At 39.6% G+C, this 22225-nt stretch overlaps 1 protein-coding gene across 5 annotated transcripts in view; it reads left to right on the top strand.

Annotated features, from left to right (window-relative positions):
* The first annotated feature begins 1058 nt into the window (after window positions 1-1058).
* mctp1a (multiple C2 domains, transmembrane 1a) overlaps window positions 1059-22225 on the top strand; it is an 84854-nt gene continuing 63687 nt past the window's right edge. For all 5 annotated transcript variants that reach the window (XM_072434003.1, XM_072434000.1, XM_072434002.1 and 2 more), the window contains exons 1-2: window positions 1059-1166; window positions 12333-12456. In XM_072434003.1, coding sequence (XP_072290104.1) covers window positions 1125-1166; window positions 12333-12456 — 166 coding nt within the window. In that variant the 5' untranslated portion in view covers window positions 1059-1124. The remainder of the gene's footprint in view (window positions 1167-12332; window positions 12457-22225) is intronic.

The raw sequence follows: 22225 nt of genomic DNA, 5'->3' as shown, positions 1-22225 counted from the left end.
TCTTAGGTGGAGAGATGTATCAGTGCATTCATCACCATTGTGGGAATAAGAGGTACATTTATAAGTAAATCTGTGGGTGTAGTGGCTTCAGAAGCAACATACGGTAACAGAGACATGTATGGATAAAAGCAACACTACACAGTAGACACAGGTGCCCAACATGTTATAATCTAGGATTTGCAGTCTATACAACATTTCTATCGTTTGTAATACCAAATCATCTGCTTCTAAACGTACTGATTTTGTACTGTACTAATTCCGTACTGATTTTGGCTGGCAATGCAGTTTGTAATACATTACTCACAAGTTACAACACTAAAATGTACAATCATCAATACAATTCACATAATTACTTAATAACAAAAAATGTTAAAGATTAAATTTTAACTGAAATTAACATGAAAAAGTAGACTCTGCAGTTTTATTCAGTAAATGCTTTATCAACAATATTTAAAACAGTGTTAGTTTATGGCCCCTTTAATGTATTCAAAACAGAAAAGGAAATCCTGCATTCCACCAATAGTACTTTATAATTGGTGAACTTTTGTTATACTATTTCAAATTGTCTGGGCAATTAAACGATGAGCCAATCATTTAAAATCATCAGTGATATGCTTAGGGAGTTGAGGAGGAATAAGTAGGATTAAATGTTGTGTTATAAGACACTAATGTAATTGTCTTGTTTATGATTATAGATTTAGAGGGAATCCATTTTCAAATAATGAATGGAAAATCATGACTGATCAATACGAGGAAAAGAATCATAAAATGCCCCACCCGTATTCAAATAAAAGATTAATTCTCAGTTACTTAACATCTGTTTGAGATTTCAAGCTAGGTCTCACCTCATTTTTTCTTTCCTTTTTTAATTGCATCCCTGCAGATTAGTGATCATGAATGACAGAGCGTACTGGAGAGAGACAAGCCAGTGATCTGCATGGATGAGGAGGAGGAGTACAGCTCTCCTCTCCCCAGCTGCTTCTGACTGACTGACTGACTGACTGTGTGTGTGTGTGTGTGTGTGTGAACAACAAGGTAGTATGGAGGGTGTGCGTTACGTGAGTGTGTCTTATAGGGGAGTAAGCCTCAGCAGCAGCAGTACATTGGAAGAGTGCGCTGTCTGGATGTTAGCGCTGTCTCTCTCCGCCGCGGGACCCAGCCTGACTGTAGGTAAACACGTGTCACTCTACGCCGTCTTCCTGCTATTTTTAACGCTGTGAATGTGAGTGATTTTTCATTTTTGAACATTGCAGATGAGGCAGGTCGATGAAGGATTAGAGGGACATTTCCATCACTTTAGCACGTTCGCACATTTGCATGGACACCAGATTTTCCTACTAGATTTCCATAAAGCCCCTGTAGCACCTGCTTTGTTTATTGGCAGTTTTTACTCATATTGTTCCACTGGCTGCTGTGCTTTGTGTTCAGTTTCCAATAATGTGCCACCTGAGCGGTCTGCTTGTGTGACACTGCATGGGGTTTACAACAAAGTGAAAAACGAGAGTAATTGAGCAAAGCTTTTATCTGTCAAAGTAAATTGCAAAAGTGAAATGGCATTGCTATGAATATTTTGGTATCACGATGTGGACACAAGCCCACACCCCTTTGCCTCAAGCCGCAGCTCTGTTCTTGTAGTTTTCGAAACGTGCCTGGAATTTAAATCAAAAATGAGCAGTATAGACGGAGTCTTTTACTGTAAAGGGAAGAGACAGTGTGGTGTAAAAATGCCTTGGTTGTGATGTGAGGAGCAGACGGGAGGCAGACCACACAACACAGGCACTGAAGAAAGTGTGAGTGAATGTCTTTCTAGCGGTTCTGTCTGAAGAGATGCGGCTTTTGATTCAGATAATCCTCTACAAATGTCCTCCCATTAAGGCTGCCTCACAAATGTGTAATTCCTCACAAATTTCCACACGTATCGACATAAACTTAAACTGTCACTAAAACTGCACACTGAAACACACTAAATTCAGTTGTAGTTGATTCAACATTTTGTTCAATAATTTAACAGCTAAAATAAAAGTTATCTTTTGACTGAACTGCATATACATGTCGCTCTTGTGATCATGTGATCGCTCTTCACAGACATGTATAATGTTGATACTGTAAAATCAGCCATCAGGTTTGAATTTATGTTTTTGTAAACTGTCTGTTGCTTAATAATTACATTTCTTTTATCAGCGATTATCCAAACAAAAGACCCAAATAAAACCTTATCTTCAGGTGTTCAATTGCCGCATTTATCAGCTGGTTAGCGTACTATGGAGCCTTAATGAGGTTTCTGGGAGTAATAAAGACTTCTTAAGCATGACTGATTGCTTATCCTGGTGCTGTGCATGTGCACACAGTTTATTGTTGTTATTGTTGCAGTGTTTTGGAGTGAAAGGAAAGACTTTCAGACTTTCAGATTGTGAATACGATCAAAGTGTTTTCAAAAATCTATCTATCGTTTTCCGCTTCATCCAGGACCACGTCACAGAAGTGATGCCCAGACCTCCTCTGAGGGGATGCCAAAGTAGTCCCTCCAGTGTGTCCTGCGTCTTCCTAGGGGTCTCCTCTCAGTGGGACGTACCCAGAGCTCCTTCAAAGGAAGGCGTCCAAGCGTCATCCCAATGTAGTTTGGCTGGTAAAATCAAGACCTTAGCATTTCATTGCTGTTTGCAAAAAAGCTCACAGTAACTCACTCTTTAGTAACTGTAGGGATATGCATTTTGTGATCCGCATTCTGAGGATGAGGAATGATTGCAATTATTTCTTTATCTGTGAGAATGAGCCATGTATTGTATGTCTGCTGTTTTCCCGGAAAGAAATTTAGCAAATTTTACAAGTTAAATCTCATACAGTTAAATACACATTTAGGAATAATACACACACTTGTAAGTGTCAAACTGGCATAATCCAAGGCATCATTGTATGTTTGATCATCTCAAAAAGTGCTGTTCTCAAGTAAACAATGCACAATTTCACATTATTGCTGTGCAGTATGCTCGTGTTGCGTAAAATGAGACTGTCAACATTTCTTGTTGTTTTAGGTTTTTTGCTGACCAAAAAGTTCACTCCGCAGATCAACATGGTCCCCAAAGTACAAATTTTGTTTTGTGAACCTTGTCCACCAGGAGCTTGGGCTGAGTGGCTCGGCCTGTCTGTCTCTGTGTCTGTATGCCATATCAGCATCTCTTGTCTGTGTCGTCAGTGCACACAATATAAGGATGGAAAACACATGGAAACGCCCTCTTTCCCTCCACAGTCTGCCAGTATGCCTCTTTTGTAAGGCATGTTTTTGGTCTCTCTGAGTCATCTGGCATTCTCCTCACCGGTGGAGCTGCTTCCTTGACAGTTTTGAGCTGTATTTGGAGCTTTTCATTTTCACAGCACAAGATGCACTTGTTGTTACGGCCCCTCCCATGTTCTCTGTATTTAGCTTTCACTAGAGGAGCGCTCCCTTTATTATTTATGGAGGCTGGCTGTGTTGTTGTCACATGCAGCCGACGCACTTGGGGTCTTCTGTTCCATTAACCTGCTTTGGGCTCAAGGCATTTTCTGTCTGCTTTTTGTTCCAGAGACTGCACTTGTCGTTTGCCCATGAGAAAAATATTTCACACTTTGTTTCATGTGGCATTTCCCCTAACATTATACCCACAGACATTTTAATCAGCTGCGTCAGGAAGTGTTATTGACTCATTTAGCACACTCTCCTCACACCTGTCACCGTGTCATTTGCACATGTCAATAAAAGAAAACAAATCATAGAAAATATGTTTTTTGTTGTTATTTTTCAGCGGTTCTAGGTTAAATGCATGCACAATGGTACAATCCCCCCACTATTGTATAATTCTGCTGTTAATTAATGAGTCGGTATCATAAACAATAATCATAATCACTTTCATTTCTGTTAAATAAATCATGCTTTTGGAATCAATGAATGCTTGAACTGGCTACAATCAGAAAAAGGATTGTTGTTTATTACATCAATTTAAAATAATATTGGTATTTTCAAACATTTCAAAATTCGTAATTTTAACAACTAATATTGATTGGCTTGGATATTATATTTCTTAAAGGCAAAATATCTCAAAATTGTCTTATTTTGTGCACCTTTAAGTAGAAATTAAAGACTTTTTTGCTTCTTGGATTTTTCTCTGGAGCCGTTGCACTACCTAAGCAAGTGTCCAGATAACTACAACTGAGGCTTTTTCTACAATGGATCACTCCCGGACGAATTAGGGATTACACTGACTAATTACACTGAAAGTTCTCCATGATCTGCAAGGGATTTGGAGCAATAAAAGCACCTCTAATTCAATAAATAGAAGATAAATAGGTTGAAGCCATATTGTTGAACATTTCATTTTCTACATTGAAAGAAGCAGGTAGCGGAGCCTCCACCTGAAAAGTTACATATTGCTCTTTTAAAGATTTTTTTGTTTCTTTTTTTCTTATCAATTACAGGTGCAAGCAGGACAGAACACCAGAAACAATAAACAACCGACAATAGACTTGTACAATACAACACTAAGTGCGTTACAGACAGAACCAACAGAATGTGATTATAAGAGATACAAGATACAAGGAATTCAATTGAGTGGTACATGCCTGGGAAGTTGTGAGTGTGTGAAGGTGTATGATGTGTGTGGTGGGGGGTATTATCAGGTGAGGGACTTGGTATGAAATAATGCAAACACTGTAGGAGAAGGAAAGAAGAAGAAGAAAAAAGAGAGAGGCATATTAACAACCTAATACTATTATGCAATCAAATTTGAAATACTACGTAAGTGCTGTAAACCATATACACTTTCTATATTTACACTTTCTATACTGCTTCCATCACCCAGAGTCCTAAGGAGATACGGTACGCAGAATAGGTCAAAATGAATGTGCAAATTGCTCCTTTAAAGCGGATCACATGTACAGATTATCATTTCGTAATTTTAGTTATAATTCTTCCTTCCTAGTTTAATGTAAACGCCTCCTCTAGGGCTGTAATTCTTAGTCTTAACCAACCCTTTGTTTGTATTAGTTGGCACATGATTTGAAGGAGAATGCATGGAGTAAAAAATGTGCTGATATTTTGGGTGTGACTCAGTTGAATCTGCCTTTTCACTCATGAGGAGTCTGTTAAGTAGTACTTCTCTGTATACAAGGTTGTTTTGCGTGAGATTATAATCATTTCGGGAGCTTTTATCAGCACCATGTCATGTCGACCCACACGACATGTCGACCCAGAATGTCTCTAGTCGACTGCAGCCCTAAACATCTCTTTACCACAAGTTAAAGAGGTCCAAGGGGACATTATGTAGAGGCTGCACATCTGGCTCTCTTCTTTATATTAGCCAAGTGTAGAGGTCACTGATGAGATTAGAGTGAATAGGGGGCAGTTCGGGGGACTTTAAGAGGTGACCCAGATGCACAAGCTGATTACAATACTCTGCATCCCACCTAATGTGAACGTGAAACTCCAGGGATGTTTCTACTTAACGATTTGTCCATATAATCCTGATCTCTATTATATACAGCAGCAGATGTTTTAGATGTATATACAGCCATTGGCTAAAATAAATAAATAATTTTTTTTATTAAAAAGTGTATTTTATTTCTCATTATGTACACAGCGTCCCATCTTGGGGGCTGAATACTTATGACATGTGATATTTCAGTTTTTCTTTTTTAATACATTTACAAGAATGCCTAAAAATATTCTGTCAAGATGGGGGGCTGAGTAAACATGAATGAGAAATACAATTATATATTTTAATCAGATATATATTATATATATATATATATATATATATATATATATATATATATATATTATATTATATACATATATATATAATATATATATGATCGAGGGAACTCGATGAGGCCAATGGCAAGACACTTGCACAAGTGACCATCAAATATGGCATATACCAAGGTGATGCGCTGTCACCACTGCTGTTCTGCATAAGTCTGAACCCGCTCAGCCAAATAATCAACAAGGAATGACTCAGGAATGCAGCTACAATCAGTCACTTCCTCTACATGGATGGCATCAAGCTGTATGCGAAGAGCGAGTGGGACATTGACTCCCTGATTCACACCACCAGGATCTACAGCTCAGATATCGGAATTCGGACTAGAGAAGTGTGGGCGGATGGTGACTAAAGAGGGAAGGTAGTTCACACAGAGGGGGTCTCACTCCCTAACCCAAACCCTAACCCAGACATTGAGGAGAGTTACAAGTACCTGGGAATCCCACAGGTGAATGGCAACCTCAAAGAGATACCAACGGCCAAATACCTACAACGAGTGAGGCAAGTCCTCAGAAGCCAGCTCAATGGTAAGAACAAGTCCCGGGCAATAAACAGCTACGCCCTGCCAGTGATCCAATACTCTGCAGGAATAATCAGTAGGCCAAATGAGGAGATACAGACTACAGATGTTAAGACACGAAAGCTCCTGACCATGCATGGAGGGTTCATCCCAAATCCAGCACCCTGAGACTGTACACTAGCCGTAAGGAAGGAGGGCGGGGACTAGTGAGCGTGAGAGCCACTGTCCAGGACGAAACGGCCAAGATGCATAAGTACATCAAGGACAAGACTCCTACAGATGACATGCTCAGTGAATGTCAGACAATGGGGAACAGAGGATGATGAGGTGCTCGAGGGCCCATCATGGGAGGACAAGCCCCGACATGGGATGTACCACCAGAACATAACTGAAGTGGCCGGTCTGAAGGATAGCACAGAGGCCCTGATCATGGCAGCACAGGAGCAGGCCCTGAACACCAGATCAATAGAGGCCCAGATCTACCACACCAGACAAGACCCAAGGTGTAGGCTGTGCAAAGGGGGCCCTGAGACAATCCAGCACATAACTGCAGGGTGCAAGATGCTGACAGGGACAGGATACATGGAGCACCATGACCAGGTGGCTGGCATAGTGTACAGAAACATCTGTGCAGAGTACGGGCTGGACACAGCAAGGACAAGGTGGGAAACACCTCCAAAGGCGGTGGAGAACGACTGAGCCAAGGTCCTCTGGGACTTTCAGATACAGACAGACCGAATGGTGATGGCGAACCAACAGGACAGAGTGGTGGACGTTTCCGTACCATGGGTAACATTCGGAAAAAGGAACATGAGAAACTGGAGCGTGAAGGTATTGGTGGTGCCCGTAGTGATCGGAGCACTTGGGGCAGTGACCCCCAAACTGGAGGAATGGCTTGAGCAGATCCCAGGAAAAACATCAGACATCTTGGTCCAGAAAAGTGCAGTACAGGAACAGCAAAGATACTGAAGAACCCTCAAGCTCCCAGGGGCCTCTGGTAGAGGAGCCGAGCTTGAAGGGGGATAAATAGAGACCACCCGTGGAGGGAGAGAAAGAGTTTTTTTTATATATTCGTCATGTGTTTCACTCTGTGCCTCTACGCTGGGATTTACTGTCTCTTTATGTAATGCATTGTCTATTGTTTGAACCATTATGCATTGGACATTTTATATGTCTTGACACGAGTGCGTTGACAAACCAGTTTGTAATTATTAGTCTGCATCTTTTGTCCAATCTTCATGCTGATGTGTGTAGCTCCTCCTTAGCTAAAGCGTAACCGTGCTGTACCACTTTGGGAGGTACTGCCGCAAACGTTTTCCACTTTACAGTGGCAACACTTTACTTTCGGACTGTATCAATCTACTCAAAAGCGAACCCATGGACTACAGTTCTGTTTAAAGAAGCTGCGTAATACAAAATACCTTCTCTATCTTATCTACTCAAACCATTTGGAAAAAACATAAATTCAGCACAATGTAATGTCTGTGACTAAAGACTTAACACTAAATCATTAGTCACAGCGATCTAAATAATACTATACACTATGATGCAGGATAACATTTGCCAGCCTGCGTACGTTCAAACACATTCACCCAACTGCAATAGGAGGGCCATTATTGCAATTGGGGCCCAAATAGACTGTTATACCCACTACAATGATTGACGCCATCTTGGTCGTTATATAACAAATGGCATTTGGCTGTCTGCTTAAACATACTGCCAACTGCTATAGTACTACACGTTATGTACTGTCTGCATCCTCAGCACTGGCTTTAAACCAGTGAACTTTGAAGAGTTTCCTATAATATAGGTTTCATATGTCATAATATATAATATTTTGATAGTTCGAAAGCGCTTTTGGATTTGCAGGAAGTAGGAAGCGCTGGGCAGTTTTTTTCTTGTGAAGGCGAGAGAGGATTCACTTTCCATTGATGCACTGATGACTATATTGAATTGCTGGCAAATACCTTTAGCCTCTGTGACTAAAGAGAAAATGAATTACTCTGCACTGTGTGAGCTTCTTTCAGTACCATTATACTGCGTCTCCTCGATGTAGCAGTTTAGTTCAGGCTGTTAAAAACTTAAATGAAAACGATACTTGTGGATGTCAATGCCTCCTCTGCTTGTGTAGCATGCAACTGGAAACCAAAGCTTCAGTACATTTCCCTCCACTCTTTCCCTCCTCCATATGTTCTAAGAATAGACTGGGACATAAAAGATGCAGTTCCACATTTAATAGGACCCTGAAAGCTGCGCGTCATCATAGCCGATATATTAACAAGTTTTATCTTTTTTAAAGCCACCTCTGTGTGAGTAGGTGTTTTCTTTGTTTTATCTTGTTTTGTCTTCAAATGCTTGAAGTATGTGTTTGATGGATGACGCATGAGTGCAGGGAAAGCAGATGCACAGGGCTGACAAATGAAACCTGTGAAAAATAGAAACATTATTTCAATTCACGCTTTTGTGTCCACATCAACACTTCACAATTTATTAAGGTGCACTGCAACGAATGTCCTGTATTTCAGCCGGTTTGTGCAGGATGTGTGCCAAAGGGGGATGATACAGTAGAAAGGGGAAAGGTTTTATTCTTGGCACAGGCGAGCATCATTTTACCAGCACAAAAAGACCGATCATAATGTCCCGGTTAACGAGCACAAGTAGTGAATATTCATTGTAATGTAGGAACTCGTTCTCCATTGCCGCAAATCAGCTGCCATTACAGTGAGAAATGAGTCTGTTTCTGCACAGCGCTCCGGGCAAAACACTTTTCCATGAATACACCAGCCAGAGTGAGATTTAAAAAAGGAAAAGAGGTCAATTAAATTTGTCCTTTGTTTGTAAAGCATTGACATATAGACATTACAAACCTCAGAGGTCAAACAACACTTAAAATACAATGTTTTATATGGAATTAAATTCAGTTTGTCCTGAATCATAAATAAAAATCAAATCAAATTTAAACAAGAATTCTGTTTATGGTGCTTCACATAATTTACAATTAAAATAATTGCTGTTATTATGAGAGTAGATGAGATGAAAAGATAAGCCTTCAAGTAAATATTAGCGTGTGCCTCAGCTGCTACTTTGAGTGAAACCACTGAATATGTACAGATACTATTTATGTTGTACTTATTACATTTTCACATCCCCTTAAGAGATGACAACGCAAGAGAAATAACTATGAGTTTTATTCAGTACTGATATAACCCGTGTGACCCGCTTGAGAACAGATGAACTGCGACCACAACATGTATTGTTATCCAACTCCCAGTGTAGGCCATTTGATTTCCCCTGTGCGTTTCAAAGGATGTTGGACACACTCACAATGCTCACAGTGATTGAGTGAGAGTTACAGGTTCGGCCTGTCTTCATCTCACCTTTAAAAGCAGCACATTATTCTATTGTCTCTGTAAATGAGCCCCTTTTAAAGGATTTTATTCAGAATTGTTACGAACTTTGATGCATAAACTGCTACAAAAAAAACACCATAAAGCAATTTGATTTTGCTCTGTCAAATGTTGTATTGCATTTGTTGTAATGTCGAATATTAGTTTAGTTAACTGCACCGGGTTTTGCTCCACTTTCACCATGACATATACATTTAGTGTGTGAACAAGCATGATTATCAAGTTGCTAAATGATATAATTTAAATAACATATAATTTCAGGTAAGCGTGTGTAAAAACAAATACTCATAGTTGCTTGGATGTTGCGTGCAGTGCTATATACTTAATAAAATGCCCCTGTTGTCCTGCCTGTCATTTCCTCTATAACACAACTTCTTCATTGATCCCTTGGTCATGTGTAATCTCTTTTAATCCTTCCTTTAATGTTCAGTGCAAGCGCAGGTGCTTTGTCCCCCCCTTTTTTATTATTATAGGCCATGGTAATGGGGAATACTGCAAATAAAATGGCAAAAATATTCCATTTGTGAACAGACAGAAGAACAAGAATGTGCCACAGTGGTTCTTTCGCTGATTGTTCTGTCACACTGACCTGCCCCGACCTGGCATTGCGTGTATCCATCAAGACTGGTCACTATCACTGGAAAAGGATTTAATACTGTTCTCTCTCTGCCTGTGATGGGTCTGTCCAGTCCTATCATCTGTAGTGCTCTTGTTTAACTTTGTGACAGGACACACAGTTCCCTTATAGTAAATTACAATCACTATTGACCTTGAGTTTATTCTATACAACACAATGGACCCTCCAACATCCCATCTGATTCCTCTAGATTCATTCTGAGCTGTGTGTCTACCTGTTTTCAGTACTAGAAAGATACAGGCACATTATCACACGGTCTACTCTTGTTATGGATGGGACACAACACAATTTCCACCTGACGAGACACAAGATTGGGTCCATCAGAACGAGACAAGATGAGATTTTTTGCTCTAATACCACACAAACCGAGCAATTATGATACTCAATCATAGTTTGGATCATTGTCAGTGAATTGCCGTAGTAGTTCATTGCCAATAAATGAATCATCTTGTTATTCGTGTTATTCAAACTGGGTCTTGGTGTGCTGCTCGTGGACGAGTGATGGCACATGTCATGCAGTGTCGTGAGTTTGGATCTGGCTTCAGGAATATGCATTTGAAGATGACTGCAGTGACAGCTTCATAATCATAGAGAACTACAGTTAACACTAAGTATTTGGGTAATAGTAATGTGACCTAATTTATTTTCTATATGGGCAGTAAATCTCTGGGTGAGCCTGCAACCCGCCTACGAGGCTTCGTTGTTGAGGGAAATATGTTATTAAGAATAGCTCAATTACAATAAAGGCCCGTTTAGTGCATGATTATAAAGCTCATGATTTTAATTGAACATTTCCTCTCGGGTCTTTTCCTTGTCTCATATTGTTTTCATCTCGTTTCCGTTGCTCCTCTGGTTTGCTCTCTCCTGCCTTGTTAGGCTGTTAGCATCCCGTGAGCATTTTCCCCTCTTCATAGATATTCAGTGCATTGCCGCAGAGACCAGATGATAGAGCACCCACACAGGGATCAGTCAAGGATATAGTGTGGAGCCCAGCGCAGAGCGGACTACAGCATGTGGCCTGCTAATGGGTCTCGTTCCCCGGGGTGAAATATGGGTGCTTCACTGAGAACAGCACTCACTCCAGGGTTAAAACGTCATGTAGAAGACAACAGAGACAGCACCACCACCACCAGAGCGCTTTAGAGACACTATTGCACTATTACGCAACGTCATGTGACAGAAGCAAGACTTGTCACCTCCATTTTGTGCATTATGGGGAATGTCAATGTATTTATAGAGCTTTGTGGTCCTGTAAATCCCCTCTTCCTTTTGTCTTATCCCAACTATGCAGATGCACATCTTTTTACCATCTAAAAACATCAAAAGTATTGTGTCTAAACCAGACTTGGAGAAACCTATCCATGCATTTGACTCCAGTAGATTAGACTACTGTAACGGCCTGCTCACTGGCCTCTCCAAACCAGCTGTAAAACAGTTGCAGTACATCCAGAACGTCTGTTTTTGCCATTTTCTCCATAAGGATGCGAAACTATAATAATGTCAATTAGAAGAACGTAGAACCATATGTATCATATCATATAGACTTTAATTACAGTGTCATGAGCCTGTTGTTGTCAGAATATAATGTTTCACAATTACATCAATAATATGCAGTCCCATTCAAGGCAAACTTGGATGCAGACAGTGTGTACTTTCACCAATAGTACTTTTGTGTAGAAATAGATCTGTGCTGACTTAAAATAGCCCCAGGATCTGTTATTCTGGAGCTTCATCTCAGTCACATAACCACTATTATGTTGCCCCTGGGGGCAAATTTGGTTAGAACAGTCACAGTTCTTATGCTTGAGTGCCGCAATGGAAATATTATTTTTTCAGCACTGCAGTAATTAGCTGTAAGATTAAGGATAATATATGTGTTCTTAACTGTTTAGTTTGTTACTATCAGTTTGTTCATAGCAGTTCCATATCATATAAAATGGCTTTGCATACTTTAACTTCTATTTTTATTTTTTCAGGGTATCAACATTGTGGAGTCCAGTAATGCAGAGCCCTCTCCACCGCGGCCCCCGAGTCCAGCCATGTATCAGCTGGATATCATCCTAAAGAAAGGGAATAAACTGGCTATACGAGACCGAACTGGTATGAGGAGTTGTGTTATCCAAATTTATCCATATTTATAACACACACAGAAGTTCCACTTGCTGTCTTCTTTACGCTCTCATCACACAGCCAAACAGTGCCAAAATATGTTTTTTATTGTGGCTTCATTTCCTCCTCATTTCAACTGTGGAGTAAGTGAGTTTGAATGGCGAGGTGTGTTGTGGCACTTCTCATGCGCATTAAGGCATGGTAAGTATTCTTTGCTTTACAAAGAACATTGCCGTATTTTTAGCATGACAGTGGATTCTCGATTCCTTCATTACAATGATAAAATGAGGTTAAATCCTTTCCATTTACCGCCATAACACTGAAAATGTCCCCACTTATATAGATGTTATGGCATTGAAAAGGGACCATAATCAGGTCTAAATATTTCTTCAGTGAATGGTTTTGAAAGGTGATGGGCACGATGGTCTCATTAGGGGTTGAAGGACTTGTCGTTCCAAAAGAATGGCTCGCTCCCTCCTGTATATTTTACCTGACTCGCTGTCTCTCTGGATAATGAGCATTGGAGTGTGGCTCCATCCGCCTGTCTTTGTACCAGAGTGCATCCCGACTGCTCATTACACAGACACAAATAACACAAGGCCTAAAAGGAGTAAAATCAGTCACATTTGCCACACAGGGGAATGCTCTACACTACACAGAAGAAATAAATACAGCGTGACCATGTATTAGTCATGTACACTAATGTTTGATAAGCTCCTGGAGGAGATGGTGAGTGTGAGTGACATTCATGAAAAAAAGATGCCCCAAAAAGTTATGAAAGAAGAGCTTGAGATTTGGAGATCTGAGTGTTGTCCTTTTCGTAACATTTTGGTATGTGGTAACGTTGAATAAGATTATCAGAGAAACACATCAGTCAATCTCAGCTTGTTAAATACTATGGTTGTGTCCTTGAGCACGACATTTCAATATGAATTAGTTTGCTTTAGTATGATTTGTGGTCTTTGGAGGTCTTTAGGTTCAGATTGACACTCACATTTCATGGCAGAGAGAAGTTTATCACCTGCAGTATGTTACAGAGGAGCAATTGGAAAATGTTTTTATTAGTGATGGGAAGATTAACCGATTTGCATCGATACACCGGCTTGTGCATGTGCGACACAAGTGCGTTGGTAGAAAAGTGATACATCAGTGACGACATTACGGTCCATCGTACTTTCTATTGTTGTCTCGGTTAATCTAGATTCCTCCAAAAGTGACGCTGCTAATGCTATCGCTAATGCCCAAAAAGTTTGAAACATGGACTGAAACGCTCCCGGAGGAAACTCTGTGCATCTAAATACATTATTATTGACAGACACAGTGTTTGTTTTACCTCTTTGTTGTCTTCACTGAGCCTTAAGTTAAATCCAAACTCGGCAGTGAACCCGGACTGATACTTTTGTTACAGGCATATTAAGTAGTTTACATGCATATTTAGTAGCCAGGTTTCTGCCTTTTTACAGGCCTCAGATATTAAAAATATGGGGTAAAAACACTGCCTTTATAAACAGAGGGCTAAAACCTAATGTCTCTGTTACTGAGAGTGATGCTCTGTGCTGTGGAGGAGCAAAAGTGTACATTACAAATATTATTACAAATAATTGGGCTATTTTAAGTTGGCTTATTTTAGACAGGCAATAATTTACTCGAAATGGAGCCAAATTCAGCATTTCCCACATATGTTTGTAAAGCCACAGCATCAGACTAAACTGTTAATTAAAAATGTGAGTCGGATCAGTATAGGAGATAACAAACTAAAAAAATATTGGATCGGGAGGCAAAAAAACAATGTGTGAACCATTGTTGGGACATAATGTACATAATATACCTACAATGTGATGCATCATGATTTGGGATAAGTTCAACTCAAATCGCATGCATTGTAAGAAATGCATCTTTGAAATGCATATCTTATCGGACAGAGATCTGAGATCACAATATATTGTGGAACAAAATATAGCAATTTCACATTAATAAGTATTGCAATACAGAAGTATTATGTTCACTATTATTAGGGAAAGCAATACATTTCCCCTGAATGAGCAAAGGCACAAGTTTTACCCCCTTTTTTAATCAATCAGCCCCAAAGCTGGTACTAACAATACTGATTCCAACACCAGCTTTGCCTGTAACTGCGTCACAAATACACATGTACATGTAACGTAACACCATAGTGTTTGCCAGATCAAGTATTTAGATGTACAGTGCTGCCCTCTCCTGTCCTGGCAGAATTCATGTCCACTATAACTGAAAGCAGAGAAGGACCGCAGCTTTGTTAATGTACAAGATGTCATTAAAGTATTGTGATACATGGCTTCCGATACGACACGTGTATCACAACTAAAGTGCAGTTATATATTTTCAAAACTACATACTACCCCAGCCCTACAAATTATAAGTCTAAATTACACTTTTTTTTTGTTTTTAACACTGATGCATAATATATATATATATGTTTTTTCAAAATAGGCCGCCCGTTCGATTTTCCGTTCTCAAAATCCTGATGTCTTCATTAATGTTGAACTTTCCAGAACAAAACAAAGTCAACGGATATTTCATGGAAGCTTAGTGTGCATCGCTCACACATTTGTTACAGGTTTAACCGTTTGGTTTGAGAGTCTAACTGAAATGCCAGCATCTTCACCTCCTAAACTAATGAGTCGTTTTTTCCCCCTTAGACTCCCTTGTCTCTGCAGTTCAGTAGATCTAATATGACCTATGGTGGAGGCTACATCATGGGTAATGGAATCCCCCAGAGCCGCAACCATCCATCAGGCCTGGCAGGACACACAGGGCAGGAACAACCCGAGCGCTTATCAGAGAGCGGAGTCATTCCAGGATGACTAGAGTTTATGGGCAGATTTTCAACCATCCCATTCTAACACCCGGACAAGCACCACTGAGCTCTAGCCCTATTTCAGAGTTTCCTGACAGACAGGGCGCTGACCATTTAAGAAAGTTTTTGCACTTCAGAGCAACGCAGTTTAAATGTGAATCGAAATTCAATGCAGTTTGTGATGTGAAACCGCTGCAGGCATTTTCCTTGTTCTTTTTTGTTGTGTGTTTTAGGCACATTCTGCCCCTCTCTAATACCCGTGCTGAACTGATCTTGACTATTGCGTACATTTTAACATTTTGCCGTAGTGCTGTGTAGTTTACAGAATGCAGAGCACGTTTCTCAACATGGTTCACTTGCAGTAGGTCAATGGCTCTTTGGTTTAGGTGTTGTCTAGGGTTAGTGGCTAGCCAATAAGCAGCTTCAGACAAAATTCTATATTTTAAGTACAATAGTCGCATTACTTGCTTTAAGAATTCTCACGCAGATGGGGAGGACATGTAAATATTGTATGGATGTGTGTGATAAGATAAGATAAGATAAGATATTCCTTTATTGTCCCACATGGGGAAATTTCATTGGTGCAACGCAGGAAGATACAGAGGCAGATACAGAAGAAAAGAACAGATCACTTATAGGAAGTCTGAAAAACACTTTCAGTAGAAGATCTCCTATAAACAAAAACTCCCATAGACAAATAAATAAATACATAAATACCATTGCATGTGATCACGACAGTAATTGCACATGAATATGTGTCACGACGGCACCTAGATTGCACATGAATTTCACAGTAATTACACATATGACGGAATTGCACATGGTTAGGTCAGTATTACGAGTGTTCAGGACTAACAGTGTTTGTTATAAAGTCTGACAGCAGCAGGAAGGAAAGACCTACGAAACCTCTCCTTCACACAGCGAGGGTGGATCAGTCCGTCACTGAAGCTGCTCTCCAGAGCGGACAGAGTGTCCTGCAGGGGGTGACACTCATGGTCCAGCATAGATGTGAATCTAGCCAGGACCCTTCTGTCCCCCACCTCCTGCACCGAGTCCAGAGCACAGCCCAGGACGGAGCTGGACTTCTTGATGACCTTGTCCAGCCTCTTCCTCTCCCTCTCTGTGATGCTGCTGCTCCAGCAGGCCACACCGTACAGGAGCTGATGCCACCACAGAGTCGTAGAAGGTCTTCAGGAGTGGCCCTGTGAGATAGTGAGATAGGAGTGAGATAGTGTTTTGGCATGTTTTAATAAATGAATGACCGGATGATTGTGTGATTGTATTAATATACTTGAAACGTAGAGCTTACCTTTATTGTATTGTATTGGTATGAATGCCATTTTGACACCAACCTGTCCAGGGACTGCAGGTGGAAATGAGCAACTTTGCTGGGCTGAGCCTTTATGTGGTGTCCAGAGAAGTTGTGGTGTTGTACTGTATGTGGGAGTGTGAGAAAAGAGAAGTATCTTCTTTAAGACAGTGGTGGTTCTGAAGAAGTGTTCAAGTCGGAGGTGTGACTCCATCCAAGACTGACTGTATGAGACCTTCTTGTTTGCTCTGACCTGCAGTCAGAACAGGGAGAAGGAATATAGTATTATGAAGGTGTATTGTTTTATTTTATAGGGACAATTAAATGCATGTGTATGTGTACATTTTTAAAGAAACACATGTTGAAATATGATGACTTAAGAATACTAATTTGAGAATATTTACAAATAAAGTATTACTATCCATATATTGATTGCAATTGTTTATTCATTTTTGATTGGATTTAATAATGCTGCTGCAAGGTCTTTTGGGATGTAAAATCTGTATGGTCCAATTAATAATATTAATTATTAAACTAGATTACAATCACTGTTATTTCAATAGTCAACTATATCATAATTAATCAGCACAACCTCTGTTCAAAGCTTTTGAAGCTTCAGTATCATATTTTTAGAACGAGATCACACACTAGAGGCGATATTATCTGTGAATAATTCAGAGCTCTGTCTGCCCTCTCCTCATGTAGAGCTGTTTATTATAGACATATCGTTCATAATGAGTTGGAGGCACAGGTGTTTGTTAAAGAAAGCTGCTTGCTTCATGTTAGTGGCATGTTGACTGATCAGCAGCGATGTGCTCCCAATAGTGTGAAATAATGCAATGCAATGTGAGCCTTTTTCTGAAACCAAATATTGTATAATTGTTTTCATCATCATGCCCTCATTTTCTATAGTCAGCTTGGCTTAAATATTAGCCACTGCATCAAGGCACGAACATATATTCTCAGAGTTTTGACAGTATTGCTGATGCGGGTAAAAGTGTTTTTCCTGAGGGTTGTAAAGATTTTCAGCTTTTGAGCTAGCGTTTGCCTAAAATGTAATCCAGTTTGTACTATATGTGAGTATGTGAGTACTAGTAAGTGCGTTGTTCTAAGGGAAACGTTAGGAGGTCAGAGAGAATGCCTGAAAACTAAAGAAATGCAGAGCAACACACCACAAATCTCATAAGTTGCACACTAAACTATGTGATGGGGAACAGTGGAAAATACAGCCGCTCAGAGAAGGACTGAATGTAGATTTAGAATGTACTGTACATTGTGATCTTTATTTTTATAGAGAAAGATATCAGTCTGGTCTCTCCGAGTTCAGATGGGCATGATTGACAGGTGGATTAGCCACTCAGGGACACGCATGGTCCATCTGAATTAAAAACAAATATGGCTGCTTATCAGGAACAAAAGAAAGGAAAAAATAACTGAAAAACATTGCACATTTATGCAGAATCATTGAGCGAACACAAAACAGTTGATCTGAAGTGACAGAAGTTTGATTTTGTTTTAAATGATTAGATAAAATTCTGTTTGTGTTTAACATAAGAGAGGGTTAACCAAATCACTCTTCATAAAGTATTGAAGTAGTGTGTATTCTTTATCCCAGGGAAGTAATCCTTTTGTCGATTTATCAGTCGATTGGTTCTTGGTTGACCAAAGTTTTGATGAGTTGAAATAATAAGGATTTATGTGCAAAAAAAGCAAAGGAGATGCAGGAATGAGTTAGCTGGAGTTCTGTGAGTGACTGGACAGACAGCTGTTTACTTCTCAGGTATATCCTGCATCAAAAACAAAATTCACAAATATAGGAACTTGCTCTGGTGCTTCGGTTTTGCCTCGACGCCCTCTTTGAGTCAACTCATCCATCCACAGGATATGTCTTTATTCAACTACAGCCCTTTACCCACTATTGTTGTAGGAACAGGATGAAGGCAGCTCATGAGAGAAGAAGATACTGAGAACAAAGGCAGAGGTGGTTAGTAGGAATGCCCCGTGGGATAAAGAAAGTTATTTGATTGTTTGACTGATTGATTGATTGATTGATTGAAAGATGAATTGTTTAATCAGTAATCCCATTTGTTCAAGAACTAAGGAAATTATAGTGAAGATTTAGATGTTAAGAGCTTTAATATCCGTCTGTATGTCCTATCACTGGTGATGTAGTAATGAACGTGAATGAAAGTAAATTAAGGAGTTTAAGGTAAGGTTAAGTACACTTTATGTCCTTGTAGGGAAATTTGTTTTCTGCATTTGACCCATCCTTCAATGACACTGGAGCACCTCCTCAGAAGCAGTAGTCCCGGGGACCCATCTCCAGATCTTGATGCTAAGCTTGACCAGACCAGACACCGGGAGAAACTTTTTCAATTCAATTCAATTCAAATATTTTTTTTTAACACCTGAAATCTCAACAGTGGCTGCCTCAAAAGGCCAGAAACATGCAGTCTCCACACAGAAAGGCCTGTTTTTGTACGAACACATGCTTTATAAATGAGACCCAGGGTCTGGCCCAGAAGTCGTCTTGCTGTGCCACCTCATGCCAGAGTGGCTAGCACTCTCGCCTCACAGCAAGTACTGTTGTACCTTATAAAGTCCTTCACTCAAATTTTGTTTTGCTGAAATCTTAGTTAACCTTTCGTTATCCTTCTCAAGTCCCATGTTTAGCTCTTACCTCAAATATTTCAAGACTTAGCGTGAACATCCTTGGGGCTCACTGCTGGAGCCATGCTGTGAGCCTCAGTGGTTTCACGGCTGCTGCCCATTAAGTGTGGACTGGAGGTGGAAGTGGTGTATTGTGATTTCAGCTGCTGTCAGAAAGACAAAGTACTGCCCTCACACACTTTTCCTACTCCACATACTCCAGTACTCCAGCTGAGTGCACCGCTGGGTTCTCTTCACACATATTTACTACTCACTTCTACTAATGGTGGTCCACTTCAATAGCTTTGCCTCCTCTGAAGACTCACAACACTCGACCCCTATGAACCTTTCAGTAATTGGCCTAAAGTACTGAGTAAGTATCAGTTTGATTGAGTTTAATGATATATTATCAATGCTGCAACAGTTGCAGAAATGGTTTGACACCATCATGTTATTTTAAGCAAGATAGTAATTTTAAACAAGTTAATTAAACAAGGAGACACCATCCATTCTTATCTTGTCTTTGTGTTCTTATGGTCAATATATTTATCTTTCTTCAATTAGACAAATAAGAGAAATGAGGTAAGGTTGGTGGCTATACCAGATTATTAATGCCTGTTCTCATCAGATCTTGGAAGCTGCAGGGACGGGTCTGGTTAGTAATTGGATGGTAGACCACTGGAATGCCCCAGCAGGGGAGTAGTGCTGTTGTTGATCACATGCAATGGTATTTATGTATTCATTTATTTATTTATTTTTATCTTTATTATTTTCCCCCTCCATCCCTTGTTGGGAAATGGGAGGTTTTGTCTATGGGAGTTTTTGTTTATAGGAGATCTTCTACTGAGAGCGTTTTTCAAACTTCCTATAAGTGATCTGTTCTTTTCTTCTGTATCTGCCTCTGTATCTTCCTGCGTTGCATCAATGAAATTTCCCCATGTGGGACAATAAAGGATTATCTTATCTTATCTTATCTTATCTTGTTGGGTCCTTGGGCAACACACTTGACTCACCTTGCCTCCAGTTTCCAAGTACACAAGTGTATGAAAGTCTTTTTTGGGACAACAGATGAAAAATAGCACAATATTTATTATTATCGCAGGTGAATCCCCCAAAATAAGGAGACATTATTTTTTGTCATAATTGTCCACCTTCACAGGAAGTCTCCCCTTAGTTTTAACTGTGTAAAGTTGACACACACAAGTTGTTCTTCTCAAAATGTTCTGGTGCGCCCCCTCCTTAGGGGAGAAAAATTTAATTAATGCCCCCCCATTATAACTTATCAAAATAAAACAACAAAACTTGAACGATATAAACCTTTACAATATAAACCTAAATTAATCTGAAATAACCGTAATAATTAAATTTGTATGCCATAAATGCAATTTACTAAAGTACCAATGTAGTTGTCTTTGTCATTGGTTTGTGCCTGAAGCTCTAAACTGACACAACAGACTCCTCTCCCTCTGTCTCTCCTCTCAGCTGCACAGACAGTGTGAAGGTCAGTCATCTGTCTGCAGTGGGACAGCAGAAAATTGGCGCTTCACTGCAGTGAATGAAGTATTTAGTGCAGTTACTTCTAAGTCAGTTTGATCACTGATTTGTACCGCTGCGCTCATGCTTCACATTTACTACAAAAAGTGCATGTGACCAAGACGGAAAATAATTGATCTAAATGCAGACTCAATACATTATTCTAATAGCCTACCACTATCAGAATATATTATTCTAATATTATATGACATTATTTTATTCTGATGGCCAAATGAGCGATCAGTTTTGCAAGTTAGACTTGGAAAGGGGAGGACACGGGCGAGGAGGGGCTGAAGTGAATAGATTACGGTGACCCTCTGTCTGTTACTCCAAACGTGTCCTTCATGCATAAACGCTGCACATTTTCCCAAACTTTGCCCTCAAAGCTCTGGTCTAGACACTTCCACTCACTAAAACATCCATGTCAGTTGTCTAATAATTCTGTCAAGGGTGCCACGGAAGCTGCTTTATTCAAAACAGAAATACATTATTACTTTTCACCTACTCAGTTACAGACGTAATTGATAGTTGATACAATTTCTCAATTTTCTACATAAGAACCTTGTTTTTTTCTATTCAAAAGATCAAAACTCTCAGTATTCATCTTTTCATGCTTATGAAATAATATGATGTATATTGTATACTATTGACACATACAGCAATAGCAATGGCAGAGAAACAAAGCAGACTGATTCCTAAATGTCTCCCACAGAAGTACCTCTCCACCTACACTCTCTTCCTACGCCACAAGTCTTTGCTTTTTATTCTACATCTCAGGGTCCCACTGCTCATGGCACAATAAAAGATGGACTGCTCTGTGGGAAGCTGCGAGTTGTTGTGGTGTGTTTCGGTCAACTCTGTGGGACTCAGAAATAAGTGTCTTTATAATAGAGCTACTACTCTTTACTATAGAGTAGTAGCAATTTGTTTTTAATTTGGTGTATTTTTCTTCTCACCACTCATTATCATTACTCTTTTTGCTTACTGCTGGATGCAATGTACAAATTTCCATTTTGTTTATGTTTTTGCAATAGTATGTATTCCGGTCAGAATTATAATCTAGTTTTATTTTATTTAACACAATTTTTGCACAGTTTTAAACATTTTTAAAACACATTTTAAAATTTCAAACTTGATTTCAAAACTAAGACAAATATTGGATAATTGATACCACAAAAATAATGAAAAACATTTCAGACCATGTACATTTCAACAGAAGATTATAGCAGTTTCTTCAGTGTTACCCTGTGGCCTCATACTACGATAAAGATCATTCAGAAATAGTCACATTTTGTTCAGTCAGATTTGTTCATGTATGTTATTTTTTTCTGTATCAATACTTGAAATGAGTATCAATACCAGTTTTAGGATCAATTAGATTCTTGGTATCAACCTACTTTTCACCTCTGCTTAAATTATGAGATTCACTGTGC

This window comes from Eucyclogobius newberryi, unplaced genomic scaffold (genome assembly GCF_026437365.1).
Source record: "Eucyclogobius newberryi isolate DKJ021-1_F unplaced genomic scaffold, fEucNew1.0.hap1 SCAF_6, whole genome shotgun sequence".
NCBI lineage: Eukaryota > Metazoa > Chordata > Actinopteri > Gobiiformes > Gobiidae > Eucyclogobius > Eucyclogobius newberryi.
The sequence above is the reverse complement of the archived record's forward strand: the minus strand, read 5'-3'. Positions and strand labels throughout refer to the sequence as shown.